Genomic DNA, 22,203 nt, shown 5'->3' with positions numbered 1-22,203 from the left:
AACGCCGACGACCTTCCCTCTTCCGGAACCTTTTGTGACACTTTGTGGGACTTGGAGGACAGCGTTGCAGGCTTGAAAGATCTCAGAAGAAGTTGCGGCTTGCAGCAGGTCTCAGGGGAAAGGCAGCGTAAACTTATCGTAAGTGATGAACGCGCCCACGACCTCCGCTGTTCCGATGGGTCACCTGTGTGCGCCTCACTGACAAAAATGCGCGACCCAGAACACGGTCCATTCCCGTTAGACCCAAGAGACTGTGCCCGCAACCCTAGCCAGTGATGTTACGTCCCTGCCCATTGGTCATACAGTGGTCTGTGCGGGGAACGAGCGGGGCCCCGGAAACAAAACGCTGCTGGTCGGGAGCTAAAGCTCTTCTCCCCCTTTCTCCCCCTCATCCTCCCCTCAACTGCGTTGGTTGCTAGGAGAAGATGTCGCTGCACGACACGCACCCGCTTTCTACCTCTGCCAGGATAGAGGAAGAGCATGCTGAGGCTCACCATCGTATGCCAGCAATGGGTCCACATTCGCGCCTTGCTGGGGACAAGAACTTGTTGCGCGTACTCAACGAGTCCGCGCTCGACGCTGAGGAGATCGCCTCTGCCTCCTCTCTAGAGCCTACGCTGACGAGCGAACGTATGCGCCGCCGCTCCGACATCTCACGCATCCGCCCTTTGGCCCCGTTCCCAGCTACGGAGCCTGAGGCTATAGAGCTTCCCGTGATCAGCGAGAACTCACAGGGTACTTCCACCGCTATGCGCGACGCGGGCATCACGTTCCGCGAGGACTATCTCTCCAGCAAAGGCGGCGACCCCGAGATTGCGCCCAGCTTTCCTAGCTCTCTAGCTCCGTCGGTCCTCGCCGAGGACGACACAAGCTCTACTGCGCCCGCGATTTCCGCTGCACAGAAAGCCGTGTATCGCCGAAAGAGTTTGATCCACTTCGTGACGCTCTGCTGTGCTGTTTTCTGCATGGGCTGGAACGACGGGACGACCGGGCCCATGCTCCCGAGGATTCAGGCCAACTATCACGTAGGCCTGGTGCGCGTCCTGTCGTTTGGGCTGGATTGATGAGCTTACTTGACAGGTCAACTTTGCGATTGTTTCGCTTTTATTTGTGTCTAACACGATCGTACGTTCGAGTCTCTAGGCAAACTCATCTGCCCGCCGCGCTTACGTGTCCGCGCTAGGGGTTTATAAGCGGTGCTTTTGTCAATATATACCTTACAGACCGTTATGGCTTTGGAAAAGTGAGCTGAACACTTGTCATACGCGGCGTTCTACCTCCTGACACGCATACAACCAGGTTTTGGTCATGGGTCAGCACCACCCACTTACCATCTCGCGCCGGTTACCTGATGGGAACCCTTAGGCTCGCTTTGTCAGGTCGTAGCGTACGCGATGCTCAGCCCCGCGGGCCCTTTCCCGCTGCTGTGCGCCGCGTTCGTCTTGATCGGGTTCGGGCTCTCGCTCCAGAACGCGCACTGCAACGGGTTCGTCGCGAGTCTCAAGAAGAGCTCGCACACCAAAATGGGTTTCCTACACGGGAGCTACGGTAGGGGTCGCTTACAATGTTCACTGAGATGCATCTGACATTGTCCTAGGTTTGGGCGCGCTCATCTCTCCGCTGGTCGCGACGCAGTTTGCGGAGAGCACCTCGCACTGGTCGTACCACTACATCATATCGATGGGCATCTACATCGCCAACACTACGCTATTGTGGGTGGTGTTCCGCGGCAGGTTGCAACAAGGTGAACTTGATGTTAGTGATGATATCGTGGATATCTTACTCACTACCCACCGCATCTGGCAGAGGTGATGGAGGAAGAAGGCGAGAGTGGTGTCAGCACTGAGGACGCGGTGGATTCGAATAAGTACAAGCAGGTCCTCGGCCTTAAGGAAGTGCATATCCTCGCTATGTTCTCTCTGATTTACGTGGGCGTTGAGGTTACCATGGGCGGTGCGTACCTAGCAATTTTCTCGACAGACTGGTTTTCTGACACCGGTTTGACTCGGTTCGGCAGGCTGGAGCGTCACTTACATTCTGGAGCGGCGAAATGGCAACTCCAACTCTGGTTACATTGCCTCCGGTTTCTTCGGCGGTAGGTTTAATTCTTACTCGTGATAGCAAAGTGCTAACGGGGGGACAGGTTTGATGCTCGGTCGCATACTGCTGATGTGGTTCAACAAGAAGGTATAGCAGCGTCTATGTAGCAGGTGTACCTCACTCACCCTCGACAGATCGGAGAACGTCTCGCACTCTTCCTGTATGCGCTTCTTGCGATCTTGTAAGTCATTCTACTACCTACGCTCTGTACGCTGATGGCTGATCTATCTCACCAGCATCGAGGTGACCGTCTGGGTAGTGCCCTCGCTCATCGAGAACGCCATCGCGGTCTCGTTCGTCGGCTTGCTCCTCGGTCCGATGTACCCCATCCTCATGAACCACTCGACGACCATCCTCCCGCGCTGGCTTCTGACGGCCTGCATGGGATATATCGCCGCCGTCGGTCTTGCGGGCTCCGCGATCTTGCCGTTCATCACTGGCCTGCTCGCGTCCAAATTTGGTATCGCGTCCCTGCAGCCGTTGTGAGTGTCGATCTTTTGTACGCAGCAGCTGTGGTGCTGAGACAGATCGGAACTGTGCAGCATCGTGTCAATGATGTCGACGCTCATCGTCATCTGGGCGATCATCCCCCGCGCACGGGTCGTCCCGATATGAGGACGGGTGTATTATCCTCGACGTGTATGAAGGGCTTCATAGATGGGTTCCTCTACTTGCGGGTTGTATCGGGATGTTCCCTTCCATAGGTTTTGTTGTTGTCTGTGTACTGACCACTCGTGTTTGTTTATCGCTTACCGGAGTCTACTACTTAGCGCCCCGACCGTGGTTTTGTCAGCGGGTGTCATCTGACGTGCATTACGGTTGCTATCGCGGGTGCAGGGATTATCAGTACGTACAGTCGGGGTCATGCAAGAGCCGACACGACCCATGAGCGATACTAAAACCCAGGGAATTCAGCCGTGGGCACGTCGATGTTCCTCCCTTCTTCTTAGGTCCTCTCTACGCTTTCAAAGCCAACGGCGAGAAGCTCGAGAACACTGGCATGCCGTCATCTACGATTCAGCTTCGCACGGTGCGGGACGACGACCCCTCCGTATCTGCCGATGCAACCAATATTGTGGAAGAGGCTTCTTGGGACAAACTCGACGACTCGAACTCCGCAATCGCCACTACCTCTACTTCCTCCCTCCAAGTGACTGAGGCAACAGTACCACAGGAGGGCATTCGACACCGTACTGAACCGCCACCGCGAGCGCCGGAAGTCATTCATTACGGAGGCGATGCTGAGGGAATAGAGCTGTATTCTTTGGCTACTGGGGCTAGCGGTGGTCAGGGCACACTTTCAATCGTGCACGCGACGCCCGTGGATCCCGAACGCGGGTCCATGGGCTCTGTGGATCCTTCTGTGCAGGCTCTCAGAGAATCAGTCACGGCGCTGGACCCGGCCTTGGAGGCCGTATACAGAAGAAAGAGCTTGGTACATTTCCTCGCGCTATGCGGTTGCATGTTCGTCAACGGGTGGAACGATGCTACGACGGGGCCGATGCTCCCCAGGATTCAAGAGAAGTATAACGTGAGGATTGAATATTGATTTATCTGGTGGCGCTTTCGAATGCTGATATAACTCTTCAGATCGGATTCGCTGTCGTCTCTCTCATCTTCGTGTTCGGTGCTGCTGTGAGTAGTGCCACCTCTTCAGGGCTATACCTTGTTCTGACGTAGTTTCGATTGCCTCAGGGATTTATTGTTGGGGGCTTGGCAAACTTTTATCTCACCGACCGATTTGGGTTCGGGAAGGTGAGTTTCATAATCGACGGTACGTACTAATGAGCACAACGCTGATCCATGCGATAGGTCCTTTTCTTAGGTCAAAACTCTGCCAAGGCTGACTGTCCGGGGTATACTTGTGCTCATGTTTTGTTATGCTATCAGGTTCTCTTTGTCAAGTCGGCGCATATGTTCTGCTCGCACCAGCGGTCCCCTTCCCGCTTATTTGCTTTGCGTACTTCGTCATCGGCTTCGCGCTGTCTGTCCAATTCGCACCGGCGACCGGGTATGTCGCTGGCCTGAAGAAGGACTCAAACACCAAGATGGGCTACTTGCATGGAACATACGGTACGTGTCTTGCGCTCTATGCGTCCATGTCTGTCACAGCGGCTGAGAAGTGCGGATACGTAGGGTTGGGTGCGACAGTATCACCCCTGGTCGCTACAGAGTTTGCGAAGAGTTCGAAGTACTGGTCGTTCCATTACATTATATCCGCAGGCCTATATGCGGTGAACACGGCGGTGCTGTGGTACGTGTTTCGAGGAAAGAGACAGGAAGGTCGGTGAAGCGAGCATGCGTCTTCGTTAGTCAGGCCCCTGATGCGAATATGCACTCCAGAAATTATGCAGGAAGAGGGAGAGACCAGCAGCGACGCGGACGGTGTCAGCTCTAACAAGTTCAGACAGATGATGGGCAACAAGGACGTTCACTTCCTCTCAGTCTTCGCTCTGATCTATGTCGGGGTTGAGGTCACTATGGGAGGTGAGTATTCTTCAGAGTGTCGGAAGTGTGGCCGCAGCCCTAGCCCGCTGACGTGCTTTCCTATCAGGCTGGAGCGTGACATACATCCTAGAGCAACGTCATGGCAGCTCCAATGCTGGGTACATATCCTCTGGATTCTTCGGAGGTAAGATGCCATGCGAACTGCTGACCATGTATAACGAACTAACGATCACACAGGCATTATGCTCGGGCGGGTTCTCTTGCTATGGTTCAACAAAAAAGTACGCATGCATGGGATACGCCATTTGAGGCTCGAAGCTCAAGGTCCTGAACACTTTTAGCTCGGCGAGCGGCGTGCACTCTTCCTCTACGTCGCCCTCGTCATCGGGTATGTCTTCTAAGTGCTGTGTGATCCGTTCCTTTGCTGACCAGTATCAATGCGTCTTTTATTCAGTCTTGAGGCGACCGTTTGGGTCGTCCCTTCGCTCGTCGGAAACGCCGTGGCCGTCGCGCTCGTTGGACTCTTCCTCGGACCCGTGTTCCCGATCCTGATCAACCACTCCACGACTATCCTCCCCCGGTGGCTTCTCTCGGCTTGCGCGGGGTACATCGCCGGGGCGGGCCAGGCAGGCTCCGCGGTGCTCCCCTTCATCACTGGGGTGCTCGCGTCCAAGTTCGGAATCACGACCCTGCCGCCCTTGTGAGTGCCAGTGCTCGTTGTCCTGTGCCGCTTTTCGCAAGTGCTTATTAAACCGTCAGTGTGGTCTCGATGATGTCGACGCTTCTGGTGCTTTGGGCCGTGATTCCCCGTGCGCGCTATGTGCCGACGTAGGAACTTTTGTCTGGTGTCTATTCTCGCTTTTAGTGGCACATCTCACCCGAGTACATTGACGAGCTCTGTTCCCTTGGGACAGCTCAACAAGCCACCCCGAAACTTATTTCGTTCGTCGTTTACCATGACTATCTCAGAATCCCACGTTATCCACTGCATCGCTACTAACTAATGGCTGTGTTATACTGGTAATGAGCCTTGGATCACTGAGTCGCTAACGTTGACTGCAGCGGGAGTGTAATTGCGGTATCGGAGCAACATCGGAGTTGTGAGACTCAGGCACTGCGGCGGTCTAGGACATATAAAGCAGTGCTGTGACAGAAACCAGGTCAAACTCTATCAGTCTCTCTTCCTCTCTCTCCCGCTCATGAACACCCTTCCGCTAGAAACGCTGCAGTACATCTTCGAGCTCGCCTGCACTGACGGAGGGGCCACAGGAAACTCACTCTCGCTCACCTCCAAGCAGATACGCGCAGCTGCGCGCCGGGCACGCCTTCACACGGTCCGTGTCGCCGCCGACAGCAATACCTTCCCCGACTTCGTCGCCTTTTTCGAGCGCGAATGCAACGGCGGGCGCAACGAGAGGCCCCGCGTCCGTCACCTATACTTGACACTGGCCACAAACCCTTACTTCCCTCCTAATCCAGCACAAATTCCTCTTGCCCCGCAGAATCGGAACTCGCAGACGCTGCCGGCGAGTCACGAAGCTGGTCAATTGTCGAACTCTCCCGCCCCACCACTCGAATCGTCCGGCGTAGTGTCCTCACCTCCCTGCTCATGCCCGGTGAAAGAGCTCGTCCGACTTGTTGCGCCGGACTTGTGGTCTCTCGTCGTCTATACGGCGCCTAGCGGTTTTTGCCTACCAGAGGACCTCCAGTACTCCATTCTCACGCACACATATCCGCTTGTGCGGGAAGCGGCCTTCATAGGCCTCCCAGGGCCTGCACGTATCAACTGGTCGGACGTGAAGCCGCCAGCCTTTCCCTGCGCAACACACCTCTACCTCAGTCCCCGCGTCAATAAACCAGACCTCAACCTACCCGCTTGGTCGGCGCTCGCGCCCCGCGTCACGCATTTACACGTCTCCGACATACAAATGCAGAGCCATGTCCGTCAGCTCGCGGAAGCGGTGGGAGTGCACGCGCAGGTTCGCCTATACCGAACACTCACTATATCCCCCGAGTTTCCCCCGTCGCCGCGGACGTACCCGAGCGTACGCTACCTCTTCATGACGCCGAAGGCGAACCCTCAGGGCCGTACATGCGGGAACTTCAGCAGGTTGCAAGTGGCCATGCAGAACGGCCTGAGCGACATCGTCCGGGAATGCCATCGCCGTGTGGACGGCACCGTCCAGGCTGTGTTGCTCAAAAGGCCTGATACTGTCCCGTATGGGCAACGTGCGAAGATGCTTGGCGATCAGTGGGTCGAGCGGGTTGGGGGTGGGGAAGGATGGTGGAAAGGACCGGAGGTCGATTGAGGTACTATAGGAGATCGTATGGGCGGGCTGTCCATGGTCTGCCGCGTGCGGGGTTGGTTGTCTTTTAGCGTCCTTTTGCGCACTCGGCCGGGGTCGCGTGTTTTATGAACGTGCCTATATTCCTGCTTTCAATTGACGACAGCATTTTCGCCCGAATTCATTGGGTATGTCACCCGCATACTGCGCAATCTATTCATCCACTGACGTGTATTGCCTGGTCTCTTGTCCAGCCTCGAGGCCGCTGTCTGGGTCATTCCCACTCGCGGGTAACGCCGTCGCTGCCCCTCTTGTTGGACTTTTCTTCGGACCCATGAAGTTCCCGATCCTGATGGACCACTCCACACTCATTCTTTCCTCGGGACTCCGCGTGGCATGCGTGGGGTACATCGTTGGTGGGCCAGGCTGGCTCATACCTACTCTCATTCATCACTAAGAGGGTGCCGGCGTCCAAGTTTGGGACTCGGTCACAACAGTGTCGCCACCATTGTACGCTTACTATGTAAGTGTTCAGGCTCATGCAGGAATTCCTACGTCTACCACGAACTTGAACGTGTAAGCGGCTTCGCGGACGATTGTAACAGCACATTCATCACCATGAATACACATTCGAGTTCCGTGAAACTATCACGGAAGCAGGTGAATGAGCCGTGCACAGGACGATGTTCCTTCTCTCATTGGCCTTGAATCAGCAATGCAGACCATACCTTTCGCCCCCAGTGGGGGCATCCTCAGGATGTAAACGGGATTTATAAAACCTTACAAAGAGGACGCACATGCGGTTTACTGTCCAGCAGAAAGGACTGAGTCCAGATGCAGCAGAGAAAGCTTGAGAGAGCAGTTGGAGAGGAGAGAGAGAGAACGCTTGTGCAATCTGAGATCAGAGCCGCCCCCACGTGGATAGCAAAGACAGCGCTCAGCGCTTCGTTTTCACTGCTCGACAACCTCCCACTTCGCAAGTGGACGGTTTCTGGTACACGCCCAGGATCGCATATGAGAAATATATCAAGGTATCGTCTGGTATCTGCTGAACCATATCAAGCTGATGCGATCTCTCCACAAGACCCCCAGCGAGCCCGAGCGCTCACTTGCGAAGGATCGAAACACTCGGAATGAGGCCCCAATTATAAGGTGTCTTTTCGTCGCCCACATGTTTCGGTCGGGCGTTGTTGGATTTTATTAGCTTTGATCACTGCAAGGTGGCTCGGAACTGTCATCGGAAGGCGCGCACGTTGAAACGTTGACATGGCACTATGTTGTTACGCGCCCGGCAGGTCATCCCGCGCGAGAGCGTACGGTTGTATAGACATTTCCGTTCGGAGACTAACAGCAGGATGAATCACCAACAGCAGCTGCTAGTATACGGTGAGAAAATTGAAGCTCGCGGCGCGGATGTTCCTTGTAGCTGACGACTTTTTTTTCTCGTTGACAGCAAACGTTGAGAACTGACTAGGCCCACCGATACATCGTTGCACACAGCTTTCCACAGCGTCTGCACATATGCGAAGTGTTCCCGCAGCCAAATGGGTTCGTCGCGGTATCAAGTGGCACTGCTTGACAAGGACGACTGGCATCAGCCGTAGTATCAAGCGGCAGACCCGGTGAGTGTCATAGAAGGTTTAAATGTGCCAGTCCCTCGTCCAGGGGATAATAACCTCCCTCACCCTTACCACATTGCGTCTCATGTCTTCGCTCTTCACGTCAATTGCAGGCGCTCTCCTATCGTTTTTACTGTGTTCTAATACTGTCAGGGGGGCAGGGCCTTCCTTCGCTATTGATGTTCGTAGACGCGACGTGCACTTCATTGAGAGTCTCACTGTTCCCGGGAACGTCGGTGTCACTATCTCCAAGGATCTCTTAGTAAGTGCTCTCGGGGTCTTCTCGAATACTGTGTCCAACCGCTGACTTTCTGCTCTGCTTAGTATACCACAAACATCACCCTTGGAGGGCTTAGTATGAAACTTATACGAGCCTCCCTTAGGCTCGACGTACTTACGCCCACCGTTGGCAGACTTGACTGTTATCCTGGACACAGGCTCATCAGACCTCGTAGTGGATCTCAACGACCGTCCTGCGAATGTGACCAATCCCGCCGGCACCTTCGACATCACCGTGCCAATAAACTACGGGAAAGGTCAGGTCCAAAGCAATATCGACTTTGCAGAGTTCAAGCTGGGGGGTCTCGCCATAAACTCACTGGGTACGTGTTCACCCGAGTTGCCGAGCGCCCTGCACCGAATGCCGACGCACGTGTGCCTTGTAGCGTTTCTCGACGGCGTTCCGGCGGACTTCGGCGACGCCGATGGCATAATGGGTCTAGGCTTCAACGCCGCCTCGAACATCCAAGAGGCCCTATCGCAGGCCCTGGGACAAGAGGCCGCCATTGCGATGGGCAACACCCCGATGCCTGCGCTGTTCGCGCAAGATGCGAATATCTCCCACTTCTTCGACGTGCAGCTCGGACGCAGCGCTCCGGGTGTGTTCATCATCGGTAGCCACACCACGAACTTCCAGAACGTGTCGAACGCCCCGCAGCTGCCGAGCGTGGCTCCAAATCACTGGTCCCCGGTGTTGGATGCGATGATTGTCAACGGGAAGGCGTTTGCGTTCAACGCGTCGCGGATTGCCAACGTGCCTGCGGGGAAAGTGGTCGCTGCGCTTGACACGGGTACCTCCCTTCCGCCGCTGCCTGCCCTCGCTGTGGACGCCATCTACTCCAGTATTCCTGGCGCTGAGTTCGACGACGTCAGCTCGAACTGGTTTGTTCCGTGCAATGGGAGCACTACGCTGTCGTTTGTATTTGGGTGAGTCGCGGGCCTACTTTGAGTACGCGCTGTACTGACGAATCGCCTACCAGGAACGAAGAGTTCTTTGTTCATCCGCTCGACCTGACGTTTCCCATGGTCACCGCCGTCGATGGCACGAATAGGACAGCTTGCGTTAACACGTATCAATACTCCACGATTGATTTCGGGGACAATACCGGGTTCGACCTCATCCTGGGCGATGCATTCCTGCGCAACGTCTACGTGTCGTAAGTGTCCCCTTTGTGCTCTGTTCCGCCGATAGCGCTGACACTATATGGTCCTCGGTAGCTTCAACTACGGTGATGCTCAGAACAGCAGTGCGCAGCCGTTCGTACAGATGGTCTCAACGACCACGGACATGGCGGCGGCCCTGCAGGAGTTCCAGACTCAGCGTGCAGCGACGCTCGCCCAGCTTCCCCCTACGGTCGAGCCCTCTGCTATCGCTAAACATTCAACTAAGAACGGCGCCCAGAGGAGCCGCTCCTCGAATGCGGCGATGATCACGCTCGCTGTTGTCTTCCTTTCCTCACCTTTCTTAACGTAGTATGACTTGTGCAGCTATTCCAGTGTGCTCGCTGTTGAGCAAGTCATCAGAGTCCGTGGCTCGAGGGCTACAATTATTCGGTGAATCCGCATGGTTTGAAGATTTCATTCAAACTTTGAATGTCGCGCTGATTTTTGTACCGCATCCACGAGCGTTAAATTCGGTCAGAAAAAAAAATAGAACCAGATGCATATGTGGATCATCGAGTAAGATATCGACAATCCACGTCCCAATACCCTCCAGACGGTACTACGGGCCCCGCGTGGTACTCGCGTGGTGCAGAATAAAATTCGCGCGTGGCGCCTCGATAAGCGCCGCAAAGTACCAAGCAACGGCGAAGTACAACCAGCTGGAATGCGGAAGAAACCTAAATGGGAAAATCAGTGAGCTGCACTCGCTCAGCGCATGAACGAGTACACGCAATACTGAATATTAACCGTCAGGACTCGGTGGCTTCTTTGGCGTCGCTCGGATAGGTACTACGGCCAGAGCTATGACGAGGAGTGACTCTGGCAACGACCATGTCATCGCATGCGCATATCGCGCCTCTCGTCTGCCCCCAGAGCTCTGGGATCTCGTCTTGAAGGACTTGCCGAGCACCGACCAACGAAGCTGTCTGTTTGTCTCACGATTATTCTGTGATCTCGCTCGCCCTCTTCTCTTCTCGCGGCTCACCATCCACTTCGGCTTGTGGACGGCACACAACAATCGCAATTATCCCGCCAGCGAGGCCCGCATCATCGAACGACACGACCTCAGGAACGCTGAGCTGTTTCAGCACATCACGCATGACGCTCATTTCGCGTCAATAGTCAAGGAGATTGACGTCCGTGCCCATGAACGGCGCAAATGGAGCGATATCGGTAGGTTGCAAGTTATAGTGACCACTGACAGGTGACTAAGGCTCTCGCCACTATACGAATTCAGGAAATTTGCTCGGTGCGCTCCAAGCGCTTCCACACCTTCGGTCATTTCGGTGGTACGGCCTCTCGCCGCCCTTTACTATCTCAATCCTAGACACGCTAGCCAGGACATGTGGTCCAACGCTCATCGAGCTACTCGTTTCGTGCGTTGGTCCAATTGTGCAGACGAACTTATGTCGATATACTCAAATCTTGCCAGGGTCCCAGTCGATGCGTACGAGGGCGCATTGCTGTCGTCATACCGTCCAGAGTTCGTGCGTCTCCAAAGTCTCACCCTAAGAGGCTCAAGCCGCCAGTTTCCCCGGCACATCATCCCCGAAATCGAACGGAAGATCAAAGCCTGCGTCGTACGGGCGCCAGCCACACTCCGCCGCCTCTCCGTATCCGTCTATTCCCTTCTAGACGCCCCGCTACACATGCTCTCTGGACTGCACACGCTCTCCCTCAAGCAACCGCGCAGCCTCGCCACACTTGGCACCGTCCTCCGTCACTGTGTCCAGTTGCGCACCCTCGACATAGTAACCGGGAGCGAGCACTGCGAGGACCAGGTGCTATCCGCGCTCGACGCCAATCCAGATGCGCTCCCGCACCTCACGTCGTTCAAGCTCCTCTGCGTGGACGATGCGTTCGTCGCCGACCACGAGCCGTTCCTCGCGCTCTTCCAGAACAGACCGGGGATGCGGCGGCTCGACCTGCGCTTCGACATCCCGTTTGACGATGTGGACGAGTACACGGAGTTTCTCGACATATTTGCGGGGCTGCCGCAGCTAGAGGTGGCCGGGCTCATGCTCAGGGGAAAGGACTTCACAGACGAGCACCTGCGCATACTAGATGAACGTCTCCCCCGCGGACTTTCTGCGTTGCTCTTGCGCTGGGAATTCGTCGGTCCCAACACTGTGCCCCAGTCAGACTGGATCACTATGGTACGTCCGCGCATGGCTGCCGCCTTCACTGCGAGATCATGCGTTTTAGATTGCCCATTGACAGCGCATCTCGTCTTGCACAGCTCAAGGGTCGGCCGTCGCTGGGATATTTACACATCCTCGACTCTATGTGCGGTCTCGACCTGTGCACGCAATTGCTGGAGGACCGCCCGCCGGCGCTCGAGCTCGTCGGGTACGGCTCCTGCGTAGGTCGGATCGAGCGTGGAACCGACGGTACAGCGACCTACGGGCCACTGTGGGACCATGCAAAGCTCATCTTCCGGACGGCAGAGGACTTCGGGCAAGGGCGTGAGGACTGGGAGTGGCTTCTGCGGGGCCACGACTGGGAGGGGCTGCGTGAGTCCCACTGTGCGATAGTCATTTACGCTGTGATATTGACCGAGAGATACTAGATTGCTTGGAGCCGTATGATGTGTACAAGGAATGCGTGCGCCACGCTGCTCAAGCTTGCTAGGCCGGGGAGGTGCCGAATTCTCTATGTGTCACGTCCGGCTTCTCAACTTGTCGATCTCCACGTAAGTTACTCCAGTCCTTTCCACCACCCTTCCCCGCCCTCAACCCGTTCGACCCACTGCTCTTCAAGTACCTTCGCATGCTGCACGTACGGAACTGTATCTGGCCTTCTGAGCAGCGTAGCCTGGACGTCGACCTCCGGATGCTGACATTCATGGACGATATCGCTCAGGCCGGTCCCCACGACCGCCTGCCCCAACGCAAAGTTTCCGCATTTGCGGCCTCGAGGCATCTCCGCCGGCTCCATGAGGAGGCAGCGTACGCTGGGATATGTTCGAGGCAACTTGGGGCGCGGCAGGGGAGCGGCGGGGGGTGTCGGGACCACGGTACCAAGGAGCATGATGCTGAGCTGCACGTGCACCCCGATCGCTTCTGCGAGCTGCTGGACATGGTGCCGGTTTTCTATGCGGGATAGACGGAGATGCGTGACGCGGGGCGCGAGCGCGGACCATGAGGATAGGTGGAGGTCGTGGCCCCCGGCGCGGCGGGGACTCGGACTGAGGTGGAGGTGTGTCGCGCGAGGGAAGACGCTGGCGGGCCACGGCTTTGCGTCGGGGCGTAGGAAATGGGTAGGCCCTGGCAGACCAATGAAGGCCACTTCGCGCAGGAGCGGAAATGTGTGCTCGAGGATGGGGTATTGGAGGTCGTCCTGAGAGGCGTGAGGTACCGCGTGAAGAACCAGAGACCACAGGTCCGGCGCGACGAGTCGGACGAGCTCTTGTACGGCGCGTTCTCGGGAGAGGGTCGGAGGCGGAACTAGGGTAGAGTGATTTGGTGACTGGCCAGCTTCTTGACCCGTTGGACACGGCTGCGGTTCATTCCGCAAGGCAAGCAGGGTTTGTGTGACCCAAGGGGGGATGTACGGGACACTAGCCAGAGTCAGATATAGGTGACGGACGCGGGGTCTCTCGCTCCCTCCACTGTTGCATTCGCGCTCGAAGAACGCAACGAACTCCGGGAAATTCTTGCCGTCGGCGGAGACACGGAGGATGTGGAAGCGAGCCCGGCGCACCGCAGCACGTATCTGCTTGGAAGTGAGCGAGAGGGCGTTTCCTGTGAACCCGCCGTCGGTGCAAGCGTGCTCAAATATCTGTTGCAGCGTCTCTACCGGAAGGGAGTCCATGAGCGGGGGAGGAGGAAGCACTAGTAAGAACGTTCGTTGAACTAATGCTGGTGGCGGCTGCACCGCTTTATCGGAACTCTCTCGAGCGCTGCCGCACTGCTCCCGGATGACTCCGACACCGTACCCACACCCCTGCTGCCATGGCCGTCAAACTCAGCTCCGAGTCTCCTTCCCACTAGCAATCATGGACTACCTTCCGTTAGAAACACTGCAGCAAATATTCGAGCTCGCTTGCACAGACGGAGGGGCTACAGGAAACTCCTTATCGCTTACTTCTAAGCAGATTCGCGCTGCTGCACGCCGGGCCCGCTTTCACACCCTACATGTTGTCGCTGATGCAGACGGCGACACCTTCCAGGAGTTCGTTGCGTTTCTCAAGCGGGAATGCAACAGTGGGTGCAATGAAAGGCCCCGCGTCCGACACTTATACTTGACCTTGGCAAGCCTAGGGGTTCTGGAACTTCCCGGGAAGACCACGCTGGCCATGCAGGATCCACAGCCATCTTCAGCGACTCCCGATATGACCCCTGAGCCACTCGTTGTGCCACAGGAACATCTGACTCGTCTCCGTTCCCGCGAACACGCCGCGCAGGAGCTGATCCGCCTCGTAGCTCCAGACCTGTGGACCGTCGTCGTGGACGAAGCGCCCGACGACCTTCACGGACAATGTCCCATTCTCGAGCACACCTTTCCACTCCTGCGAGACGTAACCCTCATACGATCGTCGCCGAACATCACCCGCCTCCTGAGAGCCGATGCAAAGCTCTCGCACGCCATCTTCCCCCGCGCGACTCACCTCCACCTCCTCCCCTTTCCCTACACAAAGGATCTCCACCTCTCCGCCTGGTCCATTCTCGCCCCGCGCGTCACGCACCTGCGCGTCTCGGACGTGCGAAGCAGGCATCACATCGCCCAGCTTGCAGTAGCCGTGGGGGTGCCGGTTCCCCAGGAAGGGTCTCCAGTTGCGCTGCCTCCCGCGCCTCAGCCCCTGCCTCGAACGTACCTGAGCGTGCGTTGTCTGCTCGTGGACGCGGCAGCCTGGCTGAAGCCTCGGGAGAGGGGCTATGACCCCGCCCGGAGAGGGAAAGCGGCTATGAGAAGGGGCCTGGAGGATATAGTCCGTGAGTGCCGCCGTACGGAGGTCGGTGTCCAAGCTACGCTCCTGCAAGCGCCTGGATATGCCTCACATAGCCAGGCGGCCAGAGCACTCGTTGACCAGTGGCTCGAGCAGGCTGTCGGTGGGAAAGGGTGGTGGAATGGCCTGGAGGGACAGTGAGGTAGAAGCTGTTACGAGAGAATGTTTCGTAGTTTATGGCAACGCAGCTACTATATCTGAACGTCTTCAATTCAGTCCCCTGTGATGATGGCGCAGCGGAACCCACTGTCTAGTACGGAAGCATGAACACCTCATACATGCGTGTATTGGATAATCCAGCTCGCGACACTACCACATCACGCACAGAAGAAGCTTTTCGCGCTGCTTGGGTCTCCTCCTCGGAAGCGCACCGTCGATGGGTACTGGCAGTGCGTGCACGCATCAGTTACATAACCCTTATACTACAAAGCACAAACGGCTACGCACCTTGCATATCGGTCTGGTGAACGCGACACCGTCCGATGGCACGTCGTTTTTGTATTTGACACCGACGATGGCCGACGGTGCCACGCCGTCTTCAACCCAGCGCAACAACGCGGCGAGGATGTTGTGCTCGGCGTCGTGCGAGAGCGGCTGCGGCTGCATCACGGCGCCGAACGCGTTCGCCGCTTGTCCGCCCTAGTAGAATTCAAAAAAATGTCAGTCAAAATAACCACATCAGCGTTAGAGCGCAACATGCGGCGTACACCACTGGAGATATGTCAGTAGTGTACGAACTGATATGGGAAAATAAATGACAGCGCACCAGTGGTTCATGCCGGGTACGGGGAAAAGGCGGTAGAAGTCGTCGACGGCGAGCGAGGTGTTCGCGCGCGCGAACGCGTGCACGGTTTCGTAGTAGTGCACGCTGTTCCCCGGGCTGATCAGCTGGTCCGCCCAGCCGACGTAGTGCAGCACCTTCCCGTTGTGCGGCGCGTCTGCGAACGCCGTCAGGTTCGGGGTGATCGCCTGGCATATTCCGTCTCAGCACGAGGCTATGAGGGTCATATAATGACGCACATCGGACTGCCCCGGGTTGAGCTGCTCGCCGAGCGTGATTATGCTCGCATTGTACTCGTCCTGCGTCCATTGTGTGTCGCTGCATATGCTTCATTAGCGAATTTTCTTTCGCCGTCGGCGGGGGCGAACGCACTTGAGCACAAAGAACCGGAACCAGTCTTGGGGCAGCGGGAACGGCGGGTTGCCCACGAGGCCTGTCGCGTACGCCTTCTCCCCTCCGGGCTGGTACCCGCCGAAGATGTACGTCTGGTCTGCCTCATAGTAGTCCGCGAAGATCCGGTGAAGTGCGCCGATCTGGTCTTCAGTCAGACAAGTCGACATATTTTGGCCCGGGGTGCAGGTGAGCGCCTCCGGGCGGAAGCTAAAGAAATGCGTTATGGGTTACAATTATGGCACACGTGAAGGGCCTCAGAATGCATACCTGCATGCGCGGGGGTCGTTGATGATTCCGTCTAAGAGCTAATGGTTTTCGGGGTTAATTTTCCTGCCCGAGGTCGCGTACAAGTTCGCGAGTGTACGCACCCCGTCCAGAGCATCGCACTGCCGCATGACTTCTGGTCCGATCACGTTATCCCAGGTGCTTTGGGGAATGAAGCACAACGAGTTTGCCGGGAGGACGTTCAGGCTCATGTGGACGGACCAGGGCTGCAAATGGGACATCCAGTTGGCGGGGGAGCCCACAACCTAGGATATCCCGGACGTTGAGCCCGCCGCTACAATGGGTATCCGAGCTGTACACAGTCGACTTACGATCCCATCAAAACTGTCTGGGAATATCTGGATCTCCTTCAGTCTATGAAGTAAAGCGTGTCAGTATTACGTCCGTTCCAGTACTTCCACACCTCTGGCGCACCCTTGGCGTCCACCTAGATGCGAAGAGCTCAGCATTCATCACAGACAACTATCTTGTCGTAGCTGACCTGTAGAGCATCCGGCATAGTACGATCTTTTCGGAGCTTGGCGATAGTACTGTTTGGCGATTTCTTTGCCTGCTACAACGCTCAGATGCACAGCTCGCCAGCCCCAGTCGACAATTGCGTTCTGAATGAAGATGTACGGGTGAGCATGCGCCTGAGCCGTCGCACGCTGGCTGAGGAGGTGCTTACATCGTTGTGCGGACCGCCCCAGCTGCCGTCACCGGAGGTCGAATTATGGCCCGTGTTCGTAGAGATTCCTGCGACTACGGAGACGAGTTCAGCAGACAGTCCCGAACCAGGTGTTGGGTTTGCTTACACCCCTGGGGAACGGCGACTCCGCCAAGGTCAGAGACGGTCACTGTAGCAAAGTTAGCTCTGTGGTGTCAAATTATTCTGCGGCCTGCTGTCGTACCTCCTCCGCCCAGCCCACCGTTCCCGACGGTAAGCGTACGACCGTTCCAGGCGTCCGGAAGCCACACTTCGGTGATCGCATAGGAGCCGGCAGTCGCGTTCGTCGTGATCTTCAACTCGACGCGGCAAAACGCGGGAAGGTCCGTCGTGTTGATGCTAGAAAAGACGTTGGTGATGTCGACGCGTGCGTTCGCGGGAAAGTACGTCGCCGCTGTGAGCGCGACATCCTGGATGTTGCTCGGCGAGAACTGCTTGCATGCCGCTTCCGAGCCCCGCGCGGTGGCGTCCCCGAGAACGGTCGTGGAAGCGGCCAGTAGCGCGAGGGCTGCGAGGAGTACCATGTTGGGCCGACGTTCGCGAGGAGGGCTGCAACGTAGGCACAGTTATATAGCATCTCGTGAGCGGAGCGCCGCAGTTCAACGCGAAGCCGCCTCTAAATAATATCGGTGTGCTGAGTTGGCGCGAAGAGCGGAGAGAAACCGCATTTCGGGTGGCATCGGCCGCCAGCTACACAGAGAGCCTCGTTCATGCTCAACATCTGACCTGCCCGTACTTCTGGTAGCAGGGTAGAGAGGACCGCCGGACTGCGGGCAACCGTTTAGCATCACGAGTGTAGGGAAGCCCTTCCTATTGCAGACTCTCCGTCTTCACGGTACTGGCTGCAACGCGTTCGATCACATCTGAAGAAGCTTAAGCAGCAGTGTGATCAATGGGCTATTTCAACACTCACAATCCGCGACTTCGAGATGCTTGTATACGCACTTAACGCGCTGTGGCCAAAGGGAGAAGGTGATGGTGACGTTGTACGCGTACATTCTTCGAACGAAGCGGCACATATAAACCGTGGGCGAGAAAAGACGGGTCGGAGCACCGTTGATCGCACAGATGACCAGTCTCCGAATCGAAGTCTCCAACCCTCCACATGGCGGTGAGAAAGTATGATTTCATATGACAAAGTGCTCTTCAATGCATGAAGAGTTGAAGAACACACGGAAAACGGCGACTACAGACGAAAGAGCAACACAAAACCAGTGAACGTTACACACCACGATGGGTACTGCCCATATCTGAACACCTCTCGTCACGTCTTGCTGCCTGCCGCGAGCTGCGACTCGAGCTGCAGTCTGTAGCTGCGCGGTCGCCGTTTGATGATTGAGTGTGTGTGGTACGAGAATACACCGTCCTTATGTGGAGGGTCCATGGGGGTATGTGATGAAGAGCGCGTGAGCGGGACCCGGACTCGGGGAGGTTGCAATTCGGCGTCTATATGAGCGTCTCTCTCGATCGGCGTCGATCATCGCTTTCTGGTCGTTTTCGGAAATATACGTGTCGCTAGACTTTGAATGACGCCTATACCAAGCCTATACGCTATATCCCGGGTACGCCTCGAGCTCCATGGACAGAGTCTTGAAGTATGAACAGCAGCGTGTCAAGTACGCAGGCGAGTTATGGGATTCGCGTTGTGAGTAAGGATGGAGGTGACCGGTTGATCTGTACTACTACGCTCATTTTTCTCAGTATCTGTAGTGAACATGTCGTAAAAAAAGACGGGACGTCTGCAAATGGACGAATATCCATAAACTCCTATGTAATACACCCCTGGATCGCACAACGAACGATTTTCCCGGTGTTTCCCCGGTCGCCACAGCGAGCCTGCGATGTCAGGTGTCCGAGAAGTACGATGCTCCCGCTCGCCTACCAAGCAGGCTATACCGATCCTCCGGCGGTCACCCAGTCCGTCCTTCGCTCGAAATCAGCAGCTGCTCCCTGTGGCGTCCCGCTCGAAGTGGTGCTATAAATCTGGGGGAAAGCAGCGCGGATGGTCTCCCGCACGTCGGTCCTTCACCTCAGCATGGTTTGCCTCGCAGCCCTCGCGTTAGTAGCCAGCGCCAGCGCCGTCCTCGGAGAGACGACCCCGCGCGGCTCAAAAGCATCTTGCGCGCAGTTCTCGCCAAGCAACATATCTGACGTCACGCTCACCGCGGCGACGTACTTCCACGCCCACGCACGGGTCGACATCTCCAATGTCTTCTCCAGCATCAACACGACGGACCTGCCTGCATTTTGTCGCGTCGAGTTGAAGATCGTCACAAACGCAACAGCGGGCTCCTTTGCCGTCACCGAGGTCTGGCTTCCGGATGCTTGGAACGGTCGTGTTGTCACTGTCGGAAATGGCGGCCTCGGCGGAGGAGGTACGCCGTGGCAGCCGAACATAGGTTTTAAACCAGCACTGAATTGATTTTCCTTCCACAGTGACCGTTGAGGATCTCGGCGCAGTTGCAGTGCCGCAAGGGTGTAAGTACATTCGCAGCCTCGCCGCGAATCTTTCGCTCACTCTCGCGTCTCAGTCGCAGGAATCTCCACGAACACAGGGCACAACTCGGGTGTTGCTGATGGTGCTTGGGGCGGGCCACATAACGATGTATGTGTCAAGTTACCTAGCTTGTGACGCGTCGTACTTGTGCTCACCTATGCTGTTTCCTGCAGAACGCGATCGTTGACTGGGGTTGGAGAGCCATTCATCTGAGCGTTCTAGCCGGCAAGGAGATCACCAAGCAGTACTATCACAAGGTGGCGAAGCGGTCGTACTACGTCGGATGCTCTACAGGTCGGTGTCATTTATGCGCTTGCTATTAACTCGTATTAAATTATTCGTATCCAGGCGGACGCCAAGGGTATGTCAAACGTGCGGACATCATGAATTATGATAGACAACTCATCTACGAACCCACGAAGGCTCAAGGAGATCCAGAATTTCCCTGACAGCTTCGACGGAATCGTGAGTATAGACCTTTCCAGCACGTATCAATTACACGTGGCCCGGCTGAACGTGCGGCATAGGTGGTCGGCTCTCCTGCGGCATGGATGTCGCACCTCCAGCCCTGGTCGGTCCACATGAGCCTGAACGTCCTCCCGGCGACCTCGTCGCGTTTCATCGAGCCAAGCGTATGGACCGACGTCATTGCACCCGAAGTCCTGAAGCAGTGCGACGCACTGGATGGAGTGCGTACTGCCGTAACCTCTATGGGGACCTAGTTGGTAACGCTGACCCCCGCGTCATTCAGGTGACCGACGGGATCATCAACGAACCCCGGGCGTGCTTGTACGCATTTTTAGTTCATATTCGCATGGTATCAAAAATGGTAACGCTTCACCCTCAGCTTCCGTCCGGAAACCCTCACTTGCACCCCGGGCCAGAACACCTCGACCTGCCTAACAGAGGACCAGATCACGACCATCCACAAACTCTATGCGGACTACTACGTAGGAGACCAAACGTACGTCTTCGGCGGTTTCTACCCTGGTGGCGAGAAGGCGTTCGGCACGGGCCTCGTCGGCAACCCGCCGTTCCCGCTGTCTCAGGACTGGTTCCGGTACTTTGTGTTGAAGTATATTACCCTTCTGCGTTTGCACGCGGGTTCCGGGCTCACTGACCTTTGCACAGCGACACCCAGTGGACGCAGGAGCAGTACAACACGAGCCTCCTCGCGCTCGGCGAGCAGCTCAACCCCGGGCAGTCCGATGTGAGTCCCCAGCGCGCGGTCGATCACCATGAACTTCCACGCTGATATTCACCACGTCGCGGCAGGCGGTCACCCCGAACCTGACAGCGTTCGCGGACGCGCCGCACAACGGGAAGGTGCTGCACTACGTCGGCTGGGCGGACCAGCTGATCAGCCCCGGGAACAGCTTGCACTACTACGAGACGGTGCACGCGTTCGCGCGCGCGAACACCTCGCTCGCCGTGGATGACTTCTACCGCCTCTTCCCCGTGCCCGGCATGAACCACTGGTGCGTCCGCCTTTCTCCCCCTCTTTTCGACGCGCATGCTAACTCAGCTTTTCCTTTAGTAACGTAAGCTGCGCTCATCGATACTGACGCGGGTATAGCTGATTAACGCCCCGGGCTGCCAGAGCGGACCAGGTGCGAACTCGTTCGGCGGCGGCTCGTCGCAGAAGCCCCCGCTCTCCTTCGACGCGGAGCACAACATCCTCGGTGCACTGATGCGCTGGGTCGAAGACGGCATCGCGCCGTCGAAGATCGTAGCCGTGAAGTACAAGGACGACGTACCGGCGAACGGGGTCGCGTTCACCCGCCCGATATGCAAGGTGCGCAGGGCCCCTGTCATTCTCCCTGGTACGCGGAATGTGTGGCTGACGTGTGGGTATGCTGCTAGTACCCGTCGGCGGTGCGCTTCCGGGGAGGGGATCCGAACAGCGCAAGCAGCTTCTTCTGTGCGTGACACGGTGTCGCGGGTTGAGTCTATCCAACGCGCGAATCTTTATGCTCCTGTGGATCGATTATAGGTTGAACTACTTAATCTGTTATCATTTGAGACTATGAAAAGATGACATACACAACGCTCGGCGGCATGCATAAAATGACAACCTCAGGCGCCGTCCTGGCGGGCTACGCGCCGCATGACTTGCTGTAGGCTCGTGTGCGCAGCGGTATTTTCAGTTGCACTGGCATCTGCACAAACCGCCTGGCAGAATCCAAGCGCCGTGTTGGCAGGGCGCACGCCGGATGGCTTACCATCATAGGTTCGTGCCCGATCGATAGCGGCACTAAACAGCACTAAACGCCGTATGTGCCCCACGTAGGCGGTGCAAGGCACCGGGCACGCCGGCTAATGGCTTGTTGTGATAGGCTCATGCGTACAGCGGTGCACCGCGCAGTCGGGCCTGCATTGAGGCCTTGAGGTGTCGCCCATGAGAAGCTCGACCAGTATGATCAACCTGTGAACTATCAGCGCTCAGCACTTGCAGCTCTGACGCGTCGTGTTGGCAGGTGGCGCGCGCCGGGAAGCTTCCTGTATGTGCATGCACCTCGCGCGCAGCGATGCGTTTGTAGCTACCGGCGGTCGTCCAGTGCCTGGATATACCTCGTTCCTCCTGCTATAAGTTCCATGCTAAGAGCGTCATATCCCTCAACCCCCATCTTGATCACCCTCCCTTCGTCTGCAACGCTCCGAGTGAAAACGCACCTAGCCGCGAACTTTATACCACAAA

At 56.7% G+C, this 22,203-nt stretch overlaps 7 protein-coding genes across 7 annotated transcripts; 6 read left to right on the top strand and 1 right to left on the bottom strand.

The window, feature by feature from the left end:
• Positions 1-509: 509 nt before the first annotated feature.
• TRAVEDRAFT_131530 (MFS general substrate transporter) lies at positions 510-2,715 on the top strand (the record flags this gene model as incomplete). Its single annotated transcript, XM_008044219.1, has 12 exons — positions 510-1,025; positions 1,081-1,125; positions 1,184-1,243; positions 1,300-1,312; positions 1,366-1,548; positions 1,598-1,744; positions 1,807-1,953; positions 2,018-2,095; positions 2,144-2,187; positions 2,235-2,281; positions 2,337-2,582; positions 2,643-2,715. The coding sequence occupies 12 exons, from the start codon at positions 510-512 to the stop codon at positions 2,713-2,715; spliced, it is 1,599 nt and encodes a 532-aa protein (XP_008042410.1).
• A 3,032-nt stretch (positions 2,716-5,747) lies between these two features.
• TRAVEDRAFT_74122 (uncharacterized protein) lies at positions 5,748-7,000 on the top strand (the record flags this gene model as incomplete). The annotated part of the gene is made up of 1 exon (XM_008044218.1): positions 5,748-7,000. One exon carries the CDS (start codon positions 5,748-5,750, stop codon positions 6,855-6,857), a length of 1,110 nt encoding a protein of 369 aa, XP_008042409.1. The 3' UTR covers positions 6,858-7,000.
• A 2,117-nt stretch (positions 7,001-9,117) lies between these two features.
• Positions 9,118-10,079, top strand: TRAVEDRAFT_172907 (acid protease; the record flags this gene model as incomplete). The annotated part of the gene is made up of 3 exons (XM_008044217.1): positions 9,118-9,658; positions 9,712-9,888; positions 9,950-10,079. Coding segments are annotated over exons 1-3 (801 nt in total), but the record flags the coding sequence as incomplete, so codon positions are not given.
• A 619-nt stretch (positions 10,080-10,698) lies between these two features.
• Positions 10,699-13,699, top strand: TRAVEDRAFT_74120 (uncharacterized protein; the record flags this gene model as incomplete). The annotated part of the gene is made up of 5 exons (XM_008044216.1): positions 10,699-11,068; positions 11,133-11,271; positions 11,328-12,051; positions 12,135-12,408; positions 12,465-13,699. The coding sequence occupies 5 exons, from the start codon at positions 10,699-10,701 to the stop codon at positions 12,524-12,526; spliced, it is 1,569 nt and encodes a 522-aa protein (XP_008042407.1). The 3' UTR covers positions 12,527-13,699.
• Positions 13,700-13,892: 193 nt separating this feature from the next.
• On the top strand, positions 13,893-14,984 carry TRAVEDRAFT_51359 (uncharacterized protein; the record flags this gene model as incomplete). The annotated part of the gene is made up of 2 exons (XM_008043864.1): positions 13,893-14,100; positions 14,158-14,984. 2 exons carry the CDS (start codon positions 13,893-13,895, stop codon positions 14,982-14,984), a joined length of 1,035 nt encoding a protein of 344 aa, XP_008042055.1.
• A 176-nt stretch (positions 14,985-15,160) lies between these two features.
• Positions 15,161-17,532, bottom strand: TRAVEDRAFT_51358 (feruloyl esterase-like protein; the record flags this gene model as incomplete). The annotated part of the gene is made up of 14 exons (XM_008043863.1): positions 15,161-15,226; positions 15,291-15,482; positions 15,518-15,554; positions 15,610-15,812; positions 15,864-15,942; positions 15,997-16,224; positions 16,285-16,322; positions 16,386-16,547; positions 16,614-16,656; positions 16,717-16,729; positions 16,784-16,904; positions 16,970-17,043; positions 17,097-17,138; positions 17,193-17,532. 14 exons carry the CDS (start codon positions 17,530-17,532, stop codon positions 15,161-15,163), a joined length of 1,638 nt encoding a protein of 545 aa, XP_008042054.1.
• A 1,511-nt stretch (positions 17,533-19,043) lies between these two features.
• On the top strand, positions 19,044-21,434 carry TRAVEDRAFT_131278 (feruloyl esterase-like protein; the record flags this gene model as incomplete). Its single annotated transcript, XM_008044215.1, has 12 exons — positions 19,044-19,383; positions 19,445-19,486; positions 19,540-19,613; positions 19,679-19,803; positions 19,928-19,970; positions 20,033-20,194; positions 20,257-20,294; positions 20,353-20,580; positions 20,637-20,715; positions 20,781-20,987; positions 21,106-21,300; positions 21,369-21,434. 12 exons carry the CDS (start codon positions 19,044-19,046, stop codon positions 21,432-21,434), a joined length of 1,599 nt encoding a protein of 532 aa, XP_008042406.1.
• Positions 21,435-22,203: the final 769 nt, after the last annotated feature.

This window comes from Trametes versicolor, assembly GCF_000271585.1.
Source record: "Trametes versicolor FP-101664 SS1 unplaced genomic scaffold TRAVEscaffold_10, whole genome shotgun sequence".
NCBI lineage: Eukaryota > Fungi > Basidiomycota > Agaricomycetes > Polyporales > Polyporaceae > Trametes > Trametes versicolor.
This window is presented reverse-complemented; position numbering and strand designations above follow the sequence as displayed.